Here is a 24,097-nt window from a genome sequence, read left to right on the forward strand (position 1 = left end):
TTTGGGGGGGGGGGGGCACTATTCTAATGGTGCAATGAAGCCCCTTCCTGAGCCCCCCCCCCCCCCGAGAGGCAATCGGATATTCCCTGGATCAATTTTACCTATAAAATGTTAGTATCCAGTTGTATTATGTACATTTAGCAAAGAATCCAGTACTTTTTTAAAGCACTCTACTCTTGAGGGAGTTTATTCCACATTTTCACAGCTCTTACCATGAAGAAACCTTTCCATATTTGAAGATTAAATCTTTTTTCCTCTAGAAGTAAAGAGTGTCCCCTTGTTCTCTGTCATGACCTTAAAGTGAATAACTGTACACCAAGTTCACTATATGGACCACTTATGTATTATACAGGTTGAATACATCCCTCTTAATCTCCTCTCCTCCAGAGAATAAAATTTAGTTCCTCTAAACTTTCCTCATAGCTGAGCTCCTCCATGCTTCTTCTCAGTTTGGTTGCTCTTATCTGCACTTTCTCCAGTTCCCCAATATCTTTTTTATGAACTTAATACAAGAAAGGACTTTGCATGCAATGCCAAACTGCGGTTTCCAAAGCAAGCAATTAAGCTTATAAAATTTACCAAAACACTTAGGGCCAGATTCACAGAACAGATACGACGGCGTATCTCCTGATACACCGTCGTATCTCTTGTTCTATCTATGCGGCTGATTCATAGAATCAGTTCCGCATAGATAGCCCTAAGATCCGACAGGTGTAATTGACTTACACCGTCGGATCTTAGGATGCAGTACCTCGGCTGCCGCTGGGTGGAGTTCGCGTCGTATTCCAGCGTCGGGTATGCAAATTAGCAGTTACGGCGATCCACAAAGGTTTTTCCCGTCGTTACGTCGGCGCAAGTCTTAGTTTCCCGTCGCAAAGTTAGGGGTGCTATTAACATGGTGTAAAATTACTCCACCATGTTAAAGTATGCCCGTCGTTCCCGCGTCGCTTTTGAATTTTTTTTCCCCGGCGTAAGTACGTTACGCACGTTGCGATTCACAAACACGTCGCGCAGCCACAATTTCGCGCAAAGCACGTCGGGAAAATTGCGAACGGAGCATGCGCAGTACGTCCGGCGCGGGAGCGCGCCTAATTTAAATGGTACCCCGCCCCATTTGAATTGGGCGGGCTTGCACCGGACGCGTTTACGATACACCGCCGCAAGTTTACAGGTAAGTGCTTTGTGGATCGGGCACTTACACTGAAAACTTGCGGCGGTGTAACGTAAACGGGTTACGTTACACAACCGCAATTCTACGTGAATCTGGCCCTTAGATCGTTCTCCACCATGGATCCCCCCAGTTGTACTACCCCTAGTATGTATGATGCATGCATATTCTTAGCGCCCAAGTGCATAAACTTTACATTTATCAACATTAAACCTCATCTGCCACATAATTGCCCAATTAAACTGTGCATTGAGGTCGGCTTGTAAGTTATAGACCTCATGCAAGGACATTATTCCACTGAATAGATTGGTGTCATCTACAAAGACTGGTTCTTTTAATCCCAGAACCTATATAAATGTTAAATGTTAAAAAGTAAGGGTCCCAACACTGAACTTTGGGGTTTACCACTACCTTACACATTAGCCATAAGAGCAGATATAGGAGCAGTTCAGCAAGACCACAACTCAGTACCATGCAGATATCAGGAAAGAGTGCACTATGCCAGTGAGCTGTGTTCTCTATATATATTTTGTATTGACCATGAGCTTCAAGGCAAACTGGAAGGCCATTTTGCCGGGGCGCCGTTATGCAGTCCCCCTAAAGGTGGGTGCTGCAGTCGAAGAAGAAGAACCCAGATCAATGGCGTCTGTCTCAAATACCCTCCCCCAGCATGCACAGCGAGGAGAAACCCCCTTGATAGGCTGCTGAGGAAAGCATCCAAACCTCAACTCCACTGCTGCCACCTATCATGGATCATAGCCAACTAACTCTCTGATCCCCCTCTAAAGCACCGGTACTTGGAAGTAACCAGGTGCTACATTTAAATTGTAAATATTTAAACTATATAGCTACAGTAGCTAATGTGAACCATGTGCAGTCAGTTTCAAATTCATATTGTATGGGTACTGTAAATAAAAATGTAAAGAACATTTCCTACCTTGGCACAGATATATTTTGTATGTTAGCAATTTGTGGATTACAGCGAAGCCGGATAGTAGTAGACCGTCCAGAAATACAGGACTGTGTAACCTCTTTTGACCTGTAAGATTATGAAGAGATTAGTGTAAAAAAAAAAAAAAGAAAAGAAAAATAAGCATACCTTTGAGTCTGTAAAATACCTAATGTTAAGCTCCCAGTATTGGCAAACAGACGGAATACATTATGTTACACACTGACACTAAGCATATGACACTGCTATTTATATATAAACTAAATTACAACGTAGTATATAGCAGAACTGTCACTATTAAGAAACCATAAAGAAGCCAATGATTCTTATTAGCTCTACTGCTAGATTACCCCCCCCCCCCAACAAAAATAAATTAAATTATATATATATATATATATATATATATATATATATATATATATATATATATATATATATATATATATATATATATATATATATATATATATATATATATATATATATATATATCTCAATCAATCACACACACACACCACATAGAAGGGAAGCAATTCATATCAGTCATCTGAATGGGCGATTTTTTTGGAAAAAAAAAAATTAGGAAAGAAGGTTTAGACTGGAGTTTACTTTTTCTATCTTTTGATCTTGGGAATAAAAATTACCTATTCACATTTCGTTAATCCGCATTTTACAGTTTAATATATTTGACATTTGATTGTGGATCGCTTACCTGTAATAGAATATGATGTCTTTTATGGCTACATTTTCTCCAGGAAAAAGATCCACTGGAGATGAGATTTTATCAAAAGCGATATCTGTTGTGACACCTGGCAATAGAAGATAGAGATGTTGAATGTGTATCTGCAGATTTTCCTATCCCTCATATATTCAGCCATTAGCAGTTTAATATAGTAGCCTTTAACACCAAACTAACCTATGAGCTGATCAGCGAGGTTTGCTGGTTGTGTAGTCATCACTGTCTTGTGACCAAGTGAATCTGAAGGCACATACATAGACTGGCAAACATAGGAGGCAACAGAATGCACAGGCTCGATATCTGATCCCCAAGTATCTGATACATTTTGAAGACACGTAGCCAGTTTCTTACCCTGTAAGAATAAATTCACACTTACAGCATGATACATAAAAGGACATTACTTCATGTGCATACACATAATAAAATGGGAAAACCTGTGTCAACAGAATCTGTAGCATACGTTGTGAGAAATCAGTCTAAAAATGTTAGTTGCATCCAGGTCAGCAGCCTCCAAACTGTGGCCCTTTGCTTGCCATTATCTGGCCCTTAAGGTACCATTCTATCCACTGACACCAATGATGGGGCATCATTAGTCCCACAGACACCAATGATAAAGGCACTATTCCTTCCCTAAATGCCAACAATGGGGCAAGTTTCTCCCACTAAAATGGGGCATCGTTTACTCCTACTGCCGCCAGGGTGCTATCTAATCCCACTGGCCACAGTCTGGCCTCTCTAAAGCCTGAATGACAGTTAACTGGCACTTTGCTTAGAAAGCTTGTAGACCCCTGATCTAGGTGGAAGTGGTATTGATTGGTTTATTGTTTTTTTTATACAACTATAAAGACATGTTTTTTTAGTGCTGCAGCAGACATGCAACGTTTATGAGGCTCATACATGTAAACAGATCAATACACAAAGAAGAATACATTAGAGTCCCTTTCAAATCACATTTTAATGGGGTGTATCCTATGCCATACTTTTTCAAATAGGTGTCTCTCGTTCCAATTTCAAAAAGTTGGGAGGTATGTCGTTTCATTAGAATCTTTGGACCTTTTCACTTTGGTCATGTATATTTTGAAATCTCCTGCTTGATGTATTTATATTGGTTGATACTAGAGCGACTTGCAGATGTCGGAGCTCAGCACCGCCATTCCCTGATGATAGGTATTGGGTAGGGCAATTGAGTTCAGTTTCGATTCTTTGCATCCTGCTTGCTGTACCTTTTGTGCACCTCTTGAAAAATGTGCATTACACAGTAATGCAATATAGTTGCTGTAACATAGTTATGGTAATGATGTGAAACCAATGGAAGAAATCACAGTAGAGTGCCAATTATTTATTTAAGATACAGGCTGCAGCTCTTACTTTTGTTATTTGTGCAAGTGTGTGTTATTGGGCCTTTAATTATGGTTTGTAATGAGTCCCAAAGGAGTTTTGCTAAACCCTCATGTGTGCAGATTTAACAGGCTCCAGAACTGAATGCATTAGACCAGGTCAGGATCCAAGTATTAGACATTTCAATTTAAAGATCCATCAAGTAAAATGTTTTTTCAAATCTGAGGGTGCCCGTAGATATGCCAGTCATCACCTGTACTTGACAAAAATTAATTGCTCCAGTCTACGACCATCTGATGTGTTTTAGGTCAGTGGTTCTCAACCCTGTCCTCAAGTACCCTCAATAGGCCATGTTTTGGGAATTTCTCTTAGATAAAATAGCTGTCCAAAATACCAAGCCATTGACCTGCAAACATGGCTTATTAGGGGGTACGAGGACAGGAGTAAAAATACAACTAAAATATTATTTTCTTCACTTTATTTAAAGAACGCAAAACTGTGATAAAGTGTGGTGCCTATAAGTGCCTGCATTGGTCTTCTCAGTGATCCTGGTTTCTCTGAAGAACTTTTAAGTCCCTGGCCCAGACTGAATATAGGGCCTTTACTTCTTACTAACCTATGATGAAGAGCTACCCCCTCCCAATGATAAACCCTGCCTTCTGTCATTCAATCGCCAAATGCCAATGGTCAGTAACATTTTAGAAATTCAAAACTGAAGATAAATCAGATTCACAGCACAATTTGGTGTTTAGCAAAGACAGGACAATGAGCAGCTTAGAAAAAAATGTTTACCCTTCTAGTTTAAAAAATTTCATGTACAATTCATTTGAAAATATTTTTTCTGCTCTACTCTAAAACTGGCCATAGATGACTCAGTTCTTCCAATCAGCCAGTGGGCTGAGCAAAAAATAAATGATGAATTCCTCCATTCGCACAAGCGTGGTAGATGGGGCCTGCAAGCACCTCCCCACTGTGCTATTGCATTCTGACAGTGGGGACTCTGCTGCTGTCAGAATACACCGAACTACATCCAATTGGCTGCAGTGCTGTTCAAACAAAAATTTACCAACAGTCCCATTCAAGAGGGCCCCTCTCAAAACGCTAACCACCATAGATGGATCAAAATTTGGCCAGTTTTGATCCATCTATTGCCATCTTAAGTCACCACATTTTAACCTGTACACTAGTTAAAGCATGTTAGAAGAGTACAATATAATTTAGGACAATCTTTTCAACCTTCCCTCATTTCTCAATGTGACTCACAAACATATGTAGTGTCCAACAATCTTCAGATTAAGAAATTTCATAAGCAAAATTCATATCAGGTTATGTGCTGTACCAGAAAAAAAAAAAAACAATTTTCTTGGTCCCTTCTGCCTTTACATTTTCCTTGTATAACCAGAATTTCAGGTTTGGAAATTTATGATAAATTGCATAATAAAAAAAAAACTAACTTGAAAATGTCAAACACTGCAAAACAGAGCATTTCAATAAACTAAAATGTTGCAATTCAGAACCTCCCACTTTAATTATAGTTTGCAGAGGCATGTTGTATTGTCTAAAAAGATTTGTGTAAGTTGCAGCATGTAGAGCCACATATATGGAAACCTGAAAGAACAAGTAGGTTATTGTTTTAAAAGGAGGTGTCAAAATGAGATACAATCCCAACCCAAAAGTTCTGTGCCTACCCTCTATTCTGGCCATAGGTTTTATACCACATATTTTTTGTTGCCTTGTTGAACTACTAATGATTAATAAAGAAGAGCAGTTGTTTGCTAATCAGATGGAGTAAAATTACCACCTATGGAAGTCTGGTGCACAAGTATCATGCTATAGATATAAACTGAATTCACGTTCAGCTTACACCATTAGAAGCCAGTTTTTCATACGGCGTCCATCCATCCCAGTCAGTGTACAAAAGCTGCGCCTCCTCCATGTTCTCGTCCGTGATAGGGGAACACTCAATTTCCCAGCAGAGACTGTGTTCAGTGTTCCACCTATCACAGACGTCCTCTCTTCCTCGTCCCACGGACGAGGACGAGAGGATGTCTGCGATAGCTGGAACACCGACGTTCCCCTATCACGGACGAGAACGAGGAGGCGGCACGGCTTTTGTACACTGACTGGAATGGATGGCCGCCATCTGACTTGAATGCATAACAGGCTCATCAGGTATGGCACAGTGAGGCTGCAATGGGCACAGTAAAAAACAAGATCCCCAGTCCAGCGCTCAATGAATTATAAAAGCAGGAAGCTTGCAACAGGACATTAAATATGCTGACGGTTTATTAGCTATAAATTATAAAACACCACTCATGTGAGCAAGCAAATAAGGAATGTGGAAGGAATGAAATTAAATTGGTGACACCGTAAGATTTTTAATTTCATTCCTTCCCCATTCCTTATTTGCTTATTCACAGGAGTGCTGTTTTATGATTTATAGCTAATAAAGTGTCCGCATATTTTGTGTCCTGTTGCAAGCTCTCTGCTTTTATAACCCATTGAGCGCTGGACTATCTTGTTTGTTTTTTACCGTTTCATCCATACGATTTTCTTCCACTTTTTTTTATTTTTTATGTTTTTAGCACTGGTGACTTGTCACTTGCTGCAATGGGCACAGTGAGGCATTGTTGATCCTCTTTTCCACTTACAGTAGCTGCTGCATTCTCACCCTAGGCTTATACGTGAGTCAATACGTTTTCCCATTTTTTGGGGATAAAATTAGGTACCTCAGCTTATACTCGAGTATATACGGTAACTTCTCTTAATGTTTGTTGGTTATAAACATTTTCTTTTAGGACAACTGAGCATATATTTGGCTGAGAAATTTGTATATGGCTGATAGCCCTAGGTGAGGTGGTGGCACATAGAAAATAAAGATTGTAACCTTCACTAGTACCTGGCACCTAAGACATGGGGCAGTATAAATATATATATTTTTTTCCCAAACAATAGGTTATGTTCCTAAAATTAAATTTCTTGTATGGTAAGAGGACAACTTTGAATAAGAAAAAAGTGCGCACATTTTTCAAAGCTAAATTCTTTGAGATGGCCTTTAGCAACCTAATTAAAAAAGGAAAAAATCACTACTACAGCAGATCACACAAACCTTGTTGCCGCAGAGGCTTATACTAAACTGACGATAGTATTTGAGTCCTTTGGCGGTAAAACTGGGAGCTCCAATAAATGTGGTTACATTTGAAAGTAATGTAAAGTCATACATCAGTTCTGTTCTTCCTGCTGATACAGTCATTTTGCAATCATGAAAACACAGGGAGTGTGCCTAAAAATGTAAAACATCATAAATAAAACAGAAAATACTGAAAAAAACCTTGCATAAAATAAGAGAACAGGCATCATTTTAAAAAAGGGACATTACTTGTGTCTTAGTATTTTGCAATGTAAAAAAAAAAAAAAGTTATGATTTTTTAAATGCATTCGAATTGATTTACTGGGCCAAAAGGCTAAACTATAAAAGCTATGTGGTTGCATATTCAAGTCTTGTTGACATCTGCAGTAAGATATACAACACTACACCACCAAGTGCAGCGCAACCTTAAAAACCTTCAATATGTGCAAAACAACAGCAAAAAATAAAAAAGCAATAAAATAAAAATAAAGAAAGAAAGAAAGAAAGAAAGCCCAACCTCCCAATTGTGTCCCCCACTTTTAAAGGAAAGGTGCACACTTCTTGCTTCCAATCACCAAGCGTAATGACAGTATTGGCATCTGCGGCTTGGCCGCCTGTAAGAATTACGGGATTTTTTGCTGATGAAGCCCAGATCCCAAGTGTAACACGTGCAGGGGGCGGAGCCACAGATTCTGATGCAGTCATCATGTGAGAGACTGGTACAGTGTGGAATGCTGGCTGTGCATTGAGTGCCATCTAAAACACTCATGTGTTGCTTCCTTTAAAGCGGTGGTTCACCCTAAAAACGACTTTCCCCTATTACACTGCCCCCCCACATTAGAATACGATTATGCCTATAATTTTTTTTTTGCTGCTGTACATACCTGGGTACAGCTATTCACCCGTGTCCTCCGGGTTGCGAGTCCCGCGGGAGTGGGCGTTCCTAACATGGCGGTGATTGACGTTTTGACAAAAAAACGAGCTCCCCCCCGTCGCGCAAGCCGCGTCACGATTGGCGAAAGGAGCCGAACGGCGATGCGCAGGCGCAGTATAGCGCTGACTCGCCGTTCGGCTCCTTTCGCCAATCGCGACGGGGGGAGCTCGGTTTTTTGTCAAAACGTCAATCACCGCCATGTTGGGAACGCCCACTCCCGCGGGACTCGCAACCTGGAGGACACGGGTGAATAGCTGTACCCAGGTATGTACAGCAGCAAAAAAAAAAATTATAGGCATAATCGTATTCTAATGTGGGGGGGCAGTGTAATAGGGGAAAGTCATTTTTAGGGTGAACCACCGCTTTAAGTATGTCTACTTTGTTATCTGGTAAAAAGAAAAAAAAAAAACACAGCATAATAATAATATATAATAATATTATACAGGATTAATAAAAGCGCCAACAGTTTGTGCAGCGCTTTACAAAATGAAGGCGGACATTACAGTTACAATACAATTTAGTATCAGAGGAATTAGAGGGCCCTGCCCGTTAGCGCTTACAATCTAAGAACTTTTAGTCCTTTTCTGTTTTTTTGTGGCAAATTGGGTGGATTTTTCCTTGGGGTGGAGTCGGATAGGAGGCATTGAATGAGTTGCTGGATGGCGATTCTTAATGGGGGACATATACTGTGTTTTGTCCTAAGAGACACATGCTTGAGCCGACCTCAAAATGATCATAGATAGGGGTCAAATCATTGAGGTGTGCAGTTAATTTTGATTGTGTGGTGAAGAGTACAATTTGTCAATGGAGATTAGAATCAATAAGTGTGTATCTTTCCTGTAGAAGTGGGGAGACACAATTGGGACGTTGGACTGTCTTTCTTTATGATTATTTTTTTTTTTTTCACTTTTTGCTGATGAGGTTTTGCACCATTTTTTGTGATGTTGTTAAATGTATGACACATATTAAATGTTAAAAGGTTGCGCTGCACTTTGTGGAGTTATATCTAAGATTAGGAAACAGGGGCATTGCATACATTTGCATGGACGTTGGGGTACAGCCCCATACAATGTGTTGCAAGCCTACCAGATTTAAATTTACTGACATTACCCAAAATTTACTGGCACAGCCAAGTTTTTGGCATTACCAAAAGTTAAAAAATTACAGTTTTATGGGAAATGTCAGCATTTAGGCTACAAACAAGAATAAGCAATTCGCAATATAATTTAAGGTAAATAATAAGGCAAAAAAACATATTTCTCATTTTATTTTTGATATAGTAAGTAGCTCAGGGATAGGACTCAGGCGGGCAAGAAATTTAAATGGGCAGGCACACTGACAGCAGTGTGCAACAGCACAGATGACAATGACACCTCACCGACATGGCATGTCCCCTCCTAAATCACAGTGACAGTCCAAACACCAACTGACCGTCCTGCTACCGGCTTGCCTTGTTCCTGTCCCACAGACCCGCACACAAGGCACCAGCTGCTCTGCTCCCTTTGCACCATGACATCACACAACACGCTCAGGCACCACCTCCATCAAACATGCCCCCGCCAGCGTTGCCTGAACACACTGTAGCAGGCACTCTACAGTGTGTGCATGTGCAGTTCTGATCCAGGCGTCTCAGCCACATTTTTAACTGGCTCATTTACACTTGCTTCAGGTTCAACAAGGCTTCGGGCAGGCTTTAAAGCTCTCAGAGCGCTAGTCAAAACTCCTGTCACTTAATTAAAATGGTTAGCATACAGTCCTGTTTACACCTGCTTTTTATTTGCTTTGGCTTTGTTTCAAACATTATATCCCATGTAGCTTCAGTGGTGCTTCAAAGTGTCTTCAAATCCTCCATAGAAGTCTATGGCAAAGCTTGCTCGAAGCCCCAAGCAAAAGCAAGTGTAAACATGACTGTAAGCTAACCATTTTATTTAGTGACAGGAGCTTTGACTTTTCATTCAGAGAGCTTTAACTGCTTCAAGCCCACCGCTATACGTCCGCAGAATGGTACGGGTGCGCAAAAGGGAGTACCCGTACATCCCGCGGAGAGCGGGCGCGTGCACGCATGCTGCGGGAGCGTGCCCGCAGGTCCTAATGTCTGCCGGTGGCCCGCGATTGCGGTGAGGAGAGGCAGAAGGGGGAAATGTAAACAAGGCATTAGCCTGTTCTGTCTAGTGACATGACAGGGATCTTCTGTTCCCTGTCATCGGGAACAGTGATCTCTGTCAAGTTAGTGGTAGCCCATCCCCCCTACAGTTAGAACACATTTAAACCCTTGATTGCCCCCTAGTGTTTAACCCCTTCCCTGTCAGTGACATACAGGATCAATGGCTATTTTTAGCTCTGATCACCGTGTAATTGCCAATCTGTCAATCTGTCTGCCGCAATGTCTCAGTACAGGTAAAAAAAAAACAAAAAAAAAAAAAAAAACAGATCACTGCCATTACTAATAAAAAAAAAAAAATGGCATAAATCTATTCCCTATTTGTAGATGCTATAACTTTTTGCGCAAAACAATCAATATACACTCATTGCGATTTTTATTTACCAAAAATATGTAGAAGAATTCATATTGGTCTAAACTGAGGAAGAAATTCGTTTTTTTATATATTTTATATATTTTATATATTTTTGGGGATATTTATTATAGAAAAATTATAGAAAAAATTAAGAACTTTATATTTTTTTCAAAATTGTCAGTCTTTTTTTGTTTATAGAGCAAAAAAAAAAAAAAAGAAGGGCAGAGGTGATCAAATACCACCACGTTACACGACCCTGCAATTGTCAGTTAAAACAACACAGTGCCAAATCGCAAAAAATGCTCTGGTCATTAAGGAGGTAAAACCTTCCGGGGCTGAAGTGGTTAACAAGGCGTGTCCGAAACCATGTTTTGAAGCAAGTGTAAAATAGCCCTTGCTGCCAGTGAAAATGACCGATAGTTGGCAACACTGATTATTGCAAACGCTAGTTCTCTGGCTGTCTCAGGCCTCCAACTCACTGACCCATAAAAAAAAATATGCAGTAAGCAAAATTAGAACTCATGATCTTTGTACTAGTTCTAGGCTAGTGATATGCAATGTACTGAAGTTATGAATCAGGGTCAGTCTTCATATTTAAATCAATACATGTGAAGGAAAAAATAAATAACATTTTTTTAGGCTAATATATTAAAAATGTACACTGAAAAAAAAAAAAACACTGATGTGTAGAAACCTCTCTCAGACGGTTACCTTGTCGAAGAAAAACTTTATAATAAGCATTCTATACAATTTTTACATTCCACTGACCAACATTTTCAGAATGTATGTATTTACTCTTACATCATTGCTTTTTGTTCCAGGCCCACATTTTGTACAAGTTTCATCTCCAAACGGTAAGTTTGATTGCAGGTAAGTGTTAGTTGGGCATGAGATGCACTTGTTGGTCCTCTTGTCAATGTAATGCCCAGGGGGACAAGAGATGCACAGGGAATCCTTGTCCTGGGCACATGGCCGACACCACGATGCAACACCATCCTTAGCATTAGTAACATTTATGGAATATATTTTTGCAATATCTGCAGTATATTTCCGACCCTAAATAGATAAACACAAAATTTTAGTAGTCATACATTACTACAGAAATCGTATACTATATATCAAATGGTTTTAATATGTGATGCTTGATTCAATTCATGTATGTACTGTGATTGCATTATATTTCAGGTATTGCGATTAACAGCTGGATATAAAATATGCTATAAAAGCTTCATACTGGGTAGATAATAATTTTTTTCAATATACCACATCATTGAAAAGCAATAATATTTTAATTGTTATCTTTGTTATATTACATCCAACTTTCGATCAAACTCATTCTTATGGATGACAGAAAAATGGCCTATGATAATTAGCTGGTGAGATCACAAACATTATGGAGATATATATCTCCATTATGTTTGTGATCTCACCAACTAATTATCATAGGACACTTGCAAGCTGGTGCCTTTCACAATTAGCAATTCTACTCATTGATCTGCACTTTCTTCCAGAGGTATTATGTATTTTTGTAGGGTGTGACTCCCCAGTGACTCCTTAGACGCTTAGAGCATGTGGATATACATAACTACACCCAGTAATAATTAACCCCTTTAGACGTGTAATTCATTGAATTTGTGAACGACTTGCATTTTCTTTTGTTCCTTGTAACTTTTATAATTGTTGTTACTGTGTGTTACTCTAACATAACAGAAGTAACTTGAAATGGATGACAAGAATATAGCCGAATATCAGGAATGAAGTAACTCTTATGCATAATGCACAGGAGTTACATAATTACTGACCACCCTATAGCAGAAGAGGAGCAATGGGGGAATCAGCAGAAGCAGGAGAAGAGATGGCGGCTGTCATCATAGTACAGAAGACTGAGAGACTTCAGACATACTACAGCTCACTTAAAGTGGATGTGTAGGGGGAAACATTTTTTTTAAAGCTTTAGTGATCACTGCTCTGGTTTTTCTCCTTTAATAACGTGTTATTGCTTAGTGAGGAAATTCATCACTGTAATCTGCCGGCTGCAATATGTATGAGCTGGATGTCCAAAACACAGTGGCAACAAAGGAACCTATGCATTGCAACATGTGTTTTGGGGTGCCCATAGGGAATCAGAGCTGTCCTGCAGGCTCTTGGGAGGTGCCTACCATTGCAAAGTAAGGCAAACTAAATGTATACATAAGGTAAACAAATTTGACAACAGATTTACAACCCATGGTATTATAATGTAGTAACAATGCAGTACAGTATAATATACAAAAGAAGACCTACCGATGAATTAAGCCTTGTACACACGACCGAGGAACTCGATGGGCGAAACACATCGTTTACCTCGTCGAGTTCCTTGTTAGGCTGTCGAGGAACTCGACTAGCCAATTTTCTCCATTCCCGTCGAGGAAATGGAGAACATGCTCTCTTTTTGGCTCGTCAAGTTTCTCGACAGTTTCCTCAACGAAAATGTACACACGACCGGTTTCCTCGGCAAAAAAATATCTCCCAGCGAGTTTCTTGCTGGTTTTTGCCGAGAAGCTCGGTCGTGTGTACGAGGCCTTACACTTTATTATTACTTACCCCATCTGAATCAACACTTGTCCTTTGGAATGCCCATGTAAAAGTGGTATTAGCATTTTTCTCCAAACGATATGAATAGGACTGTTTTTCCGTAGAACCCGTCCAGCTTTCTACCAGTGAGGTCATTTCTGAATTTACAGCCTGAAATCAAATCATGCAAAAACTTACATGAAAATAACTATATAGGTAAATAAAAAGGTAACAGATAGTAATTCACCAATTTGAACAAACATGTAATCATAACTGAATTATTTCAGATGTTATTGAGGTTTTGAACACCAGCTGAGGAGGAGCCTGGAGGAAGTTCCCCCGGTTCAATATGGGCTGCTATATTTAATGTCTAATAGAACTGCCTGGCATATAACCACCATGTTGGTGTGCCTGCAGGGCCATGGGCTACACAATTCACATGGGACAGCAGTAATGTTCAGAGGTTGCAGTCCAACAGACTCAGATAGCTACCACTAAAGAGCAACAGTCTGAAAGTGAGTGAGAAACTTGTAAAGCGCAACACATGCGAACTGAATCGCCTCTGGGCACTGTATCCATTTCATGGGTAAGGAACCCCTTGACCTCAGAAGAGATGGGTTTTAAATCTTTCTCCTGAAGGCCAAGTGGTCCGACTCCAGTCGGATGGTGGTTGGTAGTGCATTCCACAGGCGAGGTCCCTGGACTGCAAATCTTCGATCTCCTTTGGACTTGTATCTGGCTTTGGGTATCTGGAGTAGGTTTTGATTGGTGGATCGCAGAATGCGATTGGGGTTATGATTTTATTTTTTCGCATAGATATTGGGGGGCGTTGCCTTGAATACACTTATGTATTAGGCAGAGTGCCTTGAAAGTGATTCTGTCTTTTACTGGCAACCAATGAAGGGATCTCAGTGAAGGTGAGATTGATTCCCATGTTTTTTTTCCGGTCACTAGTCGAGCGGCCGTATTTTGAACGACTTGCAGACGAGTGATTTGGTATTTGGGGAGTCCTAGATAGAGGGCATTTGCGTAGTCGAGTCTGGAATTGATGATTGTTCCCACCACGACTGCAATGTCCTCTTTCGGGATAAAGGGCGCGAGTCTGCGTAGTAGGCGCAGCAGATGGTGGGATCCGCTGACTACTGACCCTATTTGTGCATCCATTGTCATGTAGGTATCGAAAATGACTTCAAGACTTTTGACTTTGGTTCTAGGGGTGATAGTTTTACCCAGAATGGCTGGGAGAGTCCATGTAGACGCGGGTGATTTTTCCGGTTGGCGTGAAACAGGAGAAGTTCTGTTTTCGAACCGCTGAGTTTAAGAGAACTGTTTGTCATCCAGTTATCTATTAGAGTAAGGCATTTCTCTAGTCCAAGCGAATGATCCTTTTTGTTGCAGATGCGGAAATACAGTTGTGTGTCGTCTGCATAGGAGTGGTAAAATAACTTCTGGTTACTGATGATTTCAAAGAGAGGGCGAAGATAGATATTAAACAATACGGGCGATAAGGGAGATCCCTGAGGGACTCAGGGATCTCCGCATGATACCGTACGTTTTTCAGAAGTAAAAGACCCCAGTTTCACTATTTGTGATCGGTTTTCCAAGAAGGAGGAGAACCAGGGTAAAACACCTTCAGCGACTCCGGCTACTTCAGCTAGCCTAGCCAGTAGTAGTCCGTGGTCTACAGTGTCAAAAGCCGCGCTTAGGTCCAGCAGTATCAGGAGACAAGATTCTCCTTCGTCTGCAGCCTCTAGAGCGTCATCCCATATTTTGAGCAGCGCCGTTTGTTCCGTGACCCAGACGGAAGCCTGATTGAAACAGGTCGAGTAATTTATGGGTGTCTAAATGCAGTTGCAGCTGCAAATGCATAATGCTCTGTGAATTCTGTCTCATCGGTGTATTACAAGTTTAATTGTGAAACAATTTTTACAATTAGGAAAAATGTAGGCCAAAAATGATATACAGATAATAAAGAAGAGGATAATATACCATTAGTTTGTGGCTAAATATGCCAATACTTACCATCATGAAAAAGAGCTGGCAACTGATAATACATTTAAGATCAAACACAAATGAAATATGGGCCACTTCATTATTACTGTCAGGTGTTGCAATGCTGGGAGAGCTGTAATAAAAAGGGAAAGCAATTAGACATTTAGTCAATCAACTATTAGGCTGCTATATTTAAATGCTGCTAGGATTATTACCTGAAGCTAGGTATGTTCAATCTAAGTACCATGTAATCATTATCTGAAGATGCAGCAGAAGTGTAAATATATTCTCCAGCAACTTCCCACCCTGGAAAACAGGTAAATATAAAATTAGAAACAAAACAGAAAGGTGCTATGAGAATATGAATGATAGAATTATAAAATGGCTGCATAAAAAAGGTAAATGTGGTCATACGCCCAAACATTCTCATGTCTATATTCTATGACAAGAGGAATGTCATTAAAAATCAATGCTTTTAAAAGTAGTTTTAAACCCTTTCATATACCCAGTGATATGACTGGCCTCAGGTGATACATAGAGATAAAAAACAATCCTCCTACATATGTTGTACCCGTTTAACTGCAGCCCTCTCTCCTCTACAGACAAAGTCCAGAATTTATCCAACTTTTCGAAGCTTCCAGAAATCTGGGGCGGAAGGCCTCCTCACAAAGCACACAGAGAAACAGAAATGAGGCAGTTAATCTCAGGCTGTGTGCTAGAGCTCCCTCTCGTCACCTTTTACCTCTTGGGGTCAGGAAAACTTGGCAGAAATGACTAATGCCTATAGCAGAGGAACAAGGCAGAAAACAAAAATTACACTTAGTGCTCTGGATTGAGACAAGTACTCACTATAGAAGGATATGGCTTTGTTCATATTTAATATCTGAGGTTTACAACCACTTTAAAGTGGTTGTAAACCAATTTTAACAATTTTATGCTACAGGTAAGCCTATATTAAGGCTTACCTGTAGCTACCTTAAATATCTCCTAAACCTGCACGGTTAAGGAGATATCCCCATGTCTGCATGTGCCGAAGTGATCGGCACATGTGCACTGAAGCAATGGCACATCGTGCCGTTGCTTCAGTTAACTGTGCAGTTACCGGCGGTCATCACGGGTCTGGCCAATCACAGCCCTGGAGCCGCGATACCCGGAAGTAAGCTGCGGGAGAAATGTCCGCGGCCGGAGGGGAGGGGGGGGGGTCGAGGGTGGCTGCAGGGGCTTCGATCTGAGGTAAGTAATACACAAGGAGCTAGCTCATTAGAGCTTTGTCTTGTATGTTTTTTTTTTTTAAGAATTTACAACTACTTCAACCACTTCCGGACCGCCCACCATCATTATACGTGATGTCTTCAAAGTGGAATACCGTTATGGCATCAGCTAGCTACCATAACCCCTGTATCCTCTTCTTCAGTGGGCGGTCCTCTACAAGATAAAAGTTGTCTCTGCAGCAGATGCGCTGCAAGATCACTTTTATCCGTGGCTGGGAGAGGGGCCCCCCCAACCGCTTACCGGAGCCACCGGCATCCGAGGAGGCGATCCGGTCCATTTCCTTGCTGTGCATGGAGACGAGTGAGGGGACGATGGCCCCCACCCATCTCCATATCACTGCATGGCGGAAGCGACGTCAAATTGTCACTTTCCCCCATACGTCTTAAAAGGGACATATTTTGTTGCAAATTTTTCAAATGATAAAAATGCAATAATAATAATAAAAAAAAAAAATGAAGTCCAAATATGAGATCTGAGGTCTTTTTGACCACAGAGCTCTTATTTAAGAGGACCGATCATACTTTTTTCTATTACAAGGGATGTTTACATTCCTTGTAATAGGAATAAAAGTGACCCAATTTTTTATTTTTTTTATAAACCGTGTTAAACTAAAAAAAATAAAGCAAAATAAATAAGAAAAAACATTTTTCTTAAAGCGCCCCGTCACGATGAGCTCACGCGCAGAAGCGAACGCATATATGAGCATCGCCCGCATATGAAAATGGTGTTCAAACCACACGTGAGGTATCGCCGCGATCGTCAGAGCAAGAGCAATAATTCTAGCCCTAGACCTCCTCTAACTCAAAACAAGCAACCTGTACAATTTTGTAAACGTCGCCTACGGAGATTAAGGGTAAAAGTTTAACGCCATTCCACAAGCGGACGCAATTTTGAAGCGCGACATGTTGGGTATCAATTTACTTGGTGTAAATGTCCTTATTTCTTCTGAGAAATCCTCACTTCCTGTTCTTCTGTCTGTAACTAAACACAGTATTGCGACACTTTCTCCCTGGTGTGGAAAGAGCCTCTTGAGGGGGGAAGGGGCGAGCAGGAGTGTCAGGATGGCCACTAACACCAGGGCCGTCTTTACCGCAGGGCAAATGGGGCAGGTGCCCTGGGCCCTGTCTCTGATGGGGGCCCAAAGCAACCCCCTTTAAAAAAAAAAAAAAAAAATGGCAACCCCCCTTTTTTTTATTTATTTTTAAATAATTTTTTTTTTTTTTTAATATATTTTTATTTCTTATTAAAGGGACAATTTTTTTTATGGGTTTTTTTATGGGTCCCCAGGGGCCCGGAGGCCCCCAGGGCCCCAGATGGCAAGCCCCAGGGCCCCAGATGGCAACCCCCCTTTTTTTTATTTATTTTTAAATATATATATATTTTTTTTAATATATTTTTATTTCTTATTAAAGGGACAATTTTTTTTTATGGGTCCCCAGGGGCCCGGAGGCCCCCAGGGCCCCAGATGGCAACCCCCTATTTTTTATTTATTTTTAAATTAAAAAAATATTTTTTTTTAATATATTTTTATTTTATTTTTTATTAAAGGGACAATTTTTTTTTAGAGGTCTGGGGGTCCCCAGGGGCCCGTAGTTCCCCAGGGCTCCAGATGACAACCCCCTTTTTTAATATAAAAAAACCTTTTTTATATATTTCTTTATTTCTTTTATATATTATTATTATTATTAAAGGACCCAGAGGTCCCCAGGGATATTATTATTATATATTATTATTTTTTTTTCTTTATTTTTTTTATATATATATATATATATATATATATATATATATATATATATATATATATATATATATATATATATATATATATATATATATATATATATATATATTTTTTATTAAAGGGCTCAGAGGTCCCCAGGTGGCAAACACCCTTTATTTTTTTTATAAATGTTTATTTTTTTTATTTGTGTTTATATATATATATATATATTTTTTTATTAAAGGGCCCAGAGGTCCCCAGGGCCCTGGATGGCAACCCCCCCCCCTTTTTTTTAAATAAATGTTTCTTTTTTATATATATTTTTTTATTTTTTATTAAAGGGCCCAGAGGTCCCGGATGGCAACCCCCTTTTTTTTGTAATTTATTTTTATTAAAAAAAAATTATTAAAGGGCCCAGAGGTCCCCAGGGCCCCAGATGGCAACCCCCTTTTTAAAATATATGTTTTATATATATTTTTTATTTCTTTTTTTCTTTTTATTAAAGGGCCCAGAGGTCCCCAGGGCCCCCGGATGGCTACACCCCTTTTTTTATATATATTTTTCTTTATTTCTTTCTATATTTCTTTTTTTGTAAAGGGCCCACCGTTTCTACATTTGCGGCAGCCCCCCCCCTGCTTCTCAATTTAAGGCGGCAGCACCCCCCCCATCCCGGTTCTCTGCTCCAGGGGGCCCATGCCTGAAACTGTGTAAGTGGCCCCATAATTTCTGATGGCGGCCCTGCCGCCCGTTAAGCCCCTGTGCTGCCCACAAATCAGGCTGAAAATCATCAGCGGCACGCAGCCAGTGACAGTACTGCTTCCCTTCCCAGTGTTTTAAAATGTACAGCACCCCTGGCTTCCCTTTAGACATGCACTTCTCCCTTCCTGCCACTGGGTGCTGCTTGTATATAAAAGTGAATTAGAATGTGATTTTATAACATCCCCAGTTTGCTCTTCCCGAGGCTGACTTCTTCATGTCCTGCTCCTCAAGGTATGTCACTGTTTGCTAATCTATATTGTAAATAGAAGTTTTCTGTAGAGTGTGCCCCACGTCTTTATAATATTTGATGATTCACTGCAGGTCTGGTCAGTGTTTTAAAAAGTTCCTCTATTTTACACAAGGCATGGCATGGGGGTCACAGCACCGTCTGTCCATTCTGTATTAGCACCATGGGACGCCATGCCATGTGTAAAATAGAGGAACTCTTTAAATCACAGACCAGACCTGCAGTCCAGGCTGAGTAAGGTCTCAGAGCACATGGCATTACTGTATGTATTTAACTGCTTGATGGGCTTATTTTGGGCCTGGCTGGTTCACATGTATGTGTTTTGGCGGCCCACATTTGCGCAGGCACAGCAGCCCATTCATTTGAATGGGCTGCCATGCCTGCGTTTCCTGCAAAGAAAAGTGCATGCCTCATGTAATAGGCTGCGCACACGGCACGCCCATGCCCATCAAACACTGAAATACAGCACTGTCTGTCCATTCTGCTGTCTGCTGTGACTTATCTGCAGTTCCCGCACTGTCAAACTTGCTGCATTTTTAGACGTTTAGGTCACGCTTTTAAAAACACAGTGCGTTTGTGTGTGCAAGAACTGCAGGTAAGTAGTATGGTGCAAAAGCAGAATGGATTTCAAGGCAACTGTATTTTTAAAATGCTGAATGCACCTTTTTTCTGCAGGAAACAAAGGCATGGCAGCCCATTCAAATCAATGGGCTGCTGTACCTGCACAAATGAGGACCGCCAAAACATACATGTGAACCAGCCAGGCCCAAAATAAGCTGGAGGGGGGCCCAAAAAAAATGTTTGCCCAGGGCCCAAACCATATTAAAGACGGCCCTGACTAACACACAGCTCCTTTCTCTATCTGCAAAGTAGAGAGCGTCCTGACCCTCCTGCTCGCCCCTCAAGAGGCTTTCTCCACACCAGGGAGTAAGCCTTGCATTACTGTGTGTAGTTACAGACAGAAGAACAGGAAGTGAGGATTTCTCAGAAGAAATGAGGACATTTAAAAGCAAAATTGAAGGATGAGGTAAGTGAAGCAGGACTTCACTAAGGTAAAGGAAGCTATTTAGGGAAACATTTTTTTCCTTTACAACCCCTTTAACCACTTAAGACCCGGACCAAAATGCAGGTAAAGGACCTGGCCAGTTTTTGCGATTCGGCACTGCGTCGCTTTAAGTGACAATTGCGCGGTCGTGCGACGTGGCTTTTAAACAAAATTGGCGTCCTTTTTCCCCCACAAATAGAGCTTTCTTTTGGTGGTATTTGATCACCTCTGCGGTTTTTATTTTTTGCGCTATTAACAAAAATAGAGCGACAGTTTAGGCCCATATGTATTCTTCTACCTATTTTTGTTAAAAAAAAAAAAAAATCGCAATAAGCGTTTATCGATTGGTTTGCGCAAAATTTATAGTGTTTACAAAATAGGGGATAGTTTTATTGCATTTTTATTAATATTTTTTTTTTACTACTAATGGCGGCGATCAGCGATTTTTTTCGTGACTGCAACATTATGGCGGACACATCGGACAATTTTGACACATTTTTGGGACCATTGTCATTTTCACAGCAAAAAATGCTATAAAAATGCACTGTTTACTGTGAAAATTACAATTGCAGTTTGGGAGTTAACCACTAGGGGGCACTGAAGGGGTTAAGTGTGACCTCATATGTGTTTCTAACTGTAGGGGGCGGGACGGGGCTGGACGTCATTGATCGCCTTTCCCTATATCAGGGAACAGACGATCAATGACAGCGCCACAGTTTACACACAGCTCTCCCCGTTCTTCAGGTACAGGTACGTGCTTGTGCCCAGCCGTGCCATTCTGCCGACGTATATGTGCAGGAGGCGGTCCTTAAGTGGTTAAACAAATACATTTTGTACAGTGATGCAGAAGTGCCTTTATTTGAATGACTTCTTTGTGTGTTATACCCTGAAGATTGTGTAATGGTTATGCTCTGGAACATTTATGTTTTACTTTCTATGCTCAATGAAACCGTCTTGGTTTGAGAAAAAAACAAAACAAATACATTTTGGAATGAATGGAGTTTCCCAAATGAAAACCACATTCACTGTTAGAACTTTGAGAATTTTTTTCCCATCCTGCTCCTTCTAATTTCCTTGTCACTATGGTTAAAATGTCAAATTGACTCCACTAACAATAAAAAAAAAAAAAAAAAAAAAAAAAAAAAAAGAGCAAACTTTCTTAAAACAAACTTTAAAGTCTACTTGTGTGTGACTAGCTTTAGTAAAATTAAACCTTATAGTACAAGTGATCCCAAGTCATGATGTATTATAAAACTAGACCATTTTGAGTAGACATAGGTGCAGGTGCATGTCCCCTGAACACAACAAATTGGGAGCAGAAGCAGCTGTGTGGCCACCAGTGTTGCTCATCTTACTTAAAAGTAATTAGTTACAGTTACAAATTACTTCTCCGAAAAAGTAATTGCGTTAGTGACTCAGTTACTTCATTGACAAAGTAATTAGTTACTCAGCAAAGTAACGGACTTTTTTTTTTATATTCTACAACATGCCTCACTGTGCCATCTATAACATGCCTCACTGTGCCATCTATAACATGCCTCACTGTGCCATCTGTAACATGCCTCACTGTGCCATCTGTAACATGCCTCACTGTGCCATCTGTAAACATGCCTCACTGTGCCATCTGTAAACATGCCTCACTGTGCCATCTGTAAACATGCCTCACTGTGCCATCTGTAAACATGCCTCACTGTGCCATCTGTAAACATGCCTCACTGTGCCATCTGTAAACATGCCTCGACGATCTCCCTACCTTCTCCTGTTTGCAGAGATGTCAGACGGCGGCCATCCATTATTCAAAAGCTGCGCCTCCTCCTCAGGCTGTTCCGTGATAGGCGGAACAGTAATTTTCCCAGCAGAGCCTCTGTTCAGTGTTCTGCCTATCACGGATGTCCTCTCATCCGAGGCCAAGGCTGAGAAGACATCCGTGATAGGCTGAACAGTAAACAAAGGCTCTGCTGGGAAAATTGGTGTTCCGCCTATCACGGAACAGTCAGAGGAGGAGGCGCGCTTTTTTAATAATGGATGGCCGACGGCTGACACAGGTAGATATAATTGCGGTAATGCCGCCAAAGGAATGGGGACAGCGTTACCGTGAGGGGTAGAGTAATCAGGTAGATTACTCGTTACCCTCAAAAGGGGCAACTGACAACACTGGTGGCCACAGCATTCCAATTGACATGAATGGGACTGCCTGCATGCAGGTTTGTACAGAACACCTCTGCATCCTTTGCAGGTAAAACACGGCCCTCACAGAGGTGTATGCCCAAGTACACCCAGGTGAACGAGACCCTAAAAAGGGATGTACAGTACAACATATTTTTTTTCCCACAAGAAAACAGTGTTTATATCAATGGTTCTAAAACTTCTTCTGTCATGCCCCACTTTGAAGCAGTTGAATATTTACCCCATTACCCAAAAAGATAGGCTTACCAGTGTGTTGCAACAGTGGCTTACACATTCTCCCCATGAGCATCACCTTGATGCATTGGCACCTGGATTTCTATTTTGTACTCCATTTCAGGATGTGTACTCCAATAAGTTTAAAAAGGTCAAAATTGTTTTTAAAACCCTTTAAATAAAAATGTAATGAAAAACGGAAAAGACTATGGTCCCTCTTTAGCAACGGCTGAGATATAATTTCAGCCACATAGGTGAATTGTGTTCAACCAACATACAGACTTGCATTTTGAGAAGGAGCTGTGAAGTAGAACCATTCGAAAGCAAAAATTAGCGCCTGTGTTTGTGTAATGGGCAATTATGGATGCCCCCATTCACATGTATAAATTACAATTATACCTACAAAGTTTAAAAAAAAACACTGACATATATTGAAAACACTATATAGATCTAGCTAACCTCTTTAAACACTATACCGAAAAACACAAAAAAGGCTATACCCTTATTTGCATATCTACTGAATATATGTACACACACACACACACAACCAGACCTTTCTGGCAGTTGACTGGCATTTACCTGACACATTCTCATACTCAAAGGTTAGCCCGCTCATGACCAAACTTTGCATGTTGTCAGGTAGTTTATTCCACCATTTGTACTCATAGCCAAGCATAGCTTCTGTACCAGCTGGGCAGGGATTGCAAGCTATAAGAAAGAACCACAGAATTAGGGGCAAGACAAATAGAATAGCAAACATTCGAGGTACAGTAAGATCTCAGCGTTATACAGCTATTTACCCATCATCAAAATATATATATCATACATTAGTGAAATGAGTTGAACATCCCCCGGTTCGGTTCACACCAGAACATGCAAATAAATTTGTGCGAACACGGTTAAAGTCTAAGGAACATGAAAAATCAAAAGTGCCAATTTTAAAGGCTTATATGCAAGCATATGAGAACCCGGGTCCTGCCCCAGGGGACGTGTATTAATGCAAAAAAAAAAGTTTTAAACATTTTTTCAGGAGCAGCGATTTTAAAAATGCTTAAAGTGAAACAATACGAATGAAATATTCCTTTAAATATCGTGGTTCCCCTTAGTTTGCCTGTAAAGTGGCACATCTTTCTCATGTTTTGCAGCACCGCATCAAAATGACATTTCTAAAAAGGAATAAATTGCATATAAAATTGCTCACGGCTGTAATGTATTGTCAGCTCCCTGTAATATAGATGAAAAACATTTTGGCGCAGGGTTCATCTTAAAATCTATACCAGACCTGAAGGGCCTGGTATGGATTTTGTGGGAGACCCCCACACGTTTTTTGTTTAG

General features: G+C 40.5%; 1 protein-coding gene across 1 annotated transcript in view; it reads right to left on the reverse strand.

The window, feature by feature from the left end:
• ELAPOR1 (endosome-lysosome associated apoptosis and autophagy regulator 1) overlaps positions 1–24,097 on the reverse strand; it is a 103,430-nt gene that overhangs the window by 17,999 nt on the left and 61,334 nt on the right. The window contains exons 10-18 of the mRNA XM_040337755.1: positions 23,342–23,470; positions 15,535–15,625; positions 15,350–15,452; positions 13,358–13,498; positions 11,576–11,830; positions 7,304–7,477; positions 3,034–3,208; positions 2,830–2,926; positions 2,106–2,207 (exon numbers count right to left, since the gene is read on the reverse strand). Of these exons, the coding sequence (XP_040193689.1) occupies positions 2,106–2,207; positions 2,830–2,926; positions 3,034–3,208; positions 7,304–7,477; positions 11,576–11,830; positions 13,358–13,498; positions 15,350–15,452; positions 15,535–15,625; positions 23,342–23,470 (1,267 nt within the window). The remainder of the gene's footprint in view (positions 1–2,105; positions 2,208–2,829; positions 2,927–3,033; positions 3,209–7,303; positions 7,478–11,575; positions 11,831–13,357; positions 13,499–15,349; positions 15,453–15,534; positions 15,626–23,341; positions 23,471–24,097) is intronic.

Source organism: Rana temporaria, chromosome 2, assembly GCF_905171775.1.
Source record: "Rana temporaria chromosome 2, aRanTem1.1, whole genome shotgun sequence".
Classification (NCBI taxonomy): Eukaryota; Metazoa; Chordata; class Amphibia; order Anura; family Ranidae; genus Rana; species Rana temporaria.